At 46.2% G+C, this 1493-nt stretch overlaps 1 protein-coding gene across 1 annotated transcript; it reads left to right on the plus strand.

The window, feature by feature from the left end:
* The first annotated feature begins 733 nt into the window (after positions 1-733).
* Positions 734-1209, plus strand: gphb5 (glycoprotein hormone subunit beta 5). Its single transcript, XM_057855404.1, has 2 exons — positions 734-952; positions 1021-1209. Exons 1-2 carry the CDS (start codon positions 734-736, stop codon positions 1207-1209), a joined length of 408 nt encoding a protein of 135 aa, XP_057711387.1.
* Positions 1210-1493: the final 284 nt, after the last annotated feature.

Consider the following 1493-nt stretch of genomic DNA (forward strand, 5'->3'; position numbering starts at 1 on the left):
TTTTCTGTGCTAATTATTTCTTCAGTTGCCGTTCCAGTTGTTTCATTTATTGCTAGTTATGGTATTAGGTAACATTTTATTGGGCAGTGGCGCCATAAGACTGTAATTAGACAATCATAATTATGACATGAGACTGTCATGAGCATTAATGAATGCTTATAACAGATGTCATTTAGTGGTATTCAGGAAATTATCTCACTTTTTTCCAAGGCAAGGCAAATTTATTTAAATAAAAGGCAGTTGGGCAGGCAGTCATGATGCAAAAGGTGCCCTTTTTTCCCCTCTGAGCACCTGCCCTCCAAATTGTCCGTGCACGCCCCTGTTCATAAATACCTGGTTCATCTGTGGCAGCCAATGAGTTAAGAAAAGTGTGCCTTGACAACTATGAGTATTTTCCAGGAGGGAGTCTCCATTCTTCAATGAATGAATCGTAATGACTATGATGTCAGAGTGTCTCTCACGCGACAAAAAAAAAAAAAAAAAAACTGGGGGTGGCTATCAAAGACAACCCTCCCAGCTTCTTTTTCACTCACTGACAGACTCCCGCCAGCTTCACTCTGCGCAGACGGCCACACACAACAGGTGAGAGGTTATTCTTGCTTTTTTACTTAAACTCAAACATTTATTGGACTTCAGCCCACAGCAAGTGATAATATATAATATATGTAATATTTTTAATTTTATATTAAGTTTGTTTTTCTTACTTACTTTGTCTTATGTTGGTTTGCCAAGCATGCTTCCGCCGACCCGGATCCCGACGGTCCTCTTCCTGCCGCTGCTGATGCTCGGGTCGCAGTCCGCTGCAGAGATGCGGGTCTCCGGGATGACGCCGGCGCTGCACGGCTTTCGCGGCTGCGCAGTGCGAGACTTCTCTTTTGTGGCCCAGAAGCCAGGTTGCAAAGGGCTTCGGGTCACCACCGAGGCGTGCTGGGGACGCTGTCACACCTGGGAGGTAAAACACGCCGCTGTGGAATATTTCAAAGAGGAAAGGAACGCAAATGCATGCGCTTGGTTTTGCAGAGACCAGTGTTGGACCCCCCATTTATCCACCGGCACCACTGCGTCTGCACGTACGCGTTGACCCGCTACGCCAGTGTGCGTCTGCCCGGCTGTCAGCCCGACGTTTCGCCTCTTTATCACTACCCGGTGGCTCTTCACTGCCACTGCGCCGTCTGCAACACCCTGGACAGCGAATGCGAGAGCTTCTGATGGATGATTCGTGCTTATTAAAATCATGCAAACCAAATAACTGTGTGCCAAGTTTGACTGCGAACACTAAACTTGCAAGAAAATTTAGAAAAATGCAGGCCTGAGACATTATTTTGTTTTTCCCCATCCAAAAACAGCCGTTTCGGTCCAAATTTGTCATGCTCGCGCCTTTTCAAGGCCTGCACAATGGCAGAGCACACGCATGGAGGATAGTTTACATACTACTACTGGGCTACTACAAAGACAGCTTCCTATTTCACCTACAGTGTTGGAGTTTTTTTTTA

This window comes from Corythoichthys intestinalis, chromosome 13 (genome assembly GCF_030265065.1).
Source record: "Corythoichthys intestinalis isolate RoL2023-P3 chromosome 13, ASM3026506v1, whole genome shotgun sequence".
NCBI lineage: Eukaryota > Metazoa > Chordata > Actinopteri > Syngnathiformes > Syngnathidae > Corythoichthys > Corythoichthys intestinalis.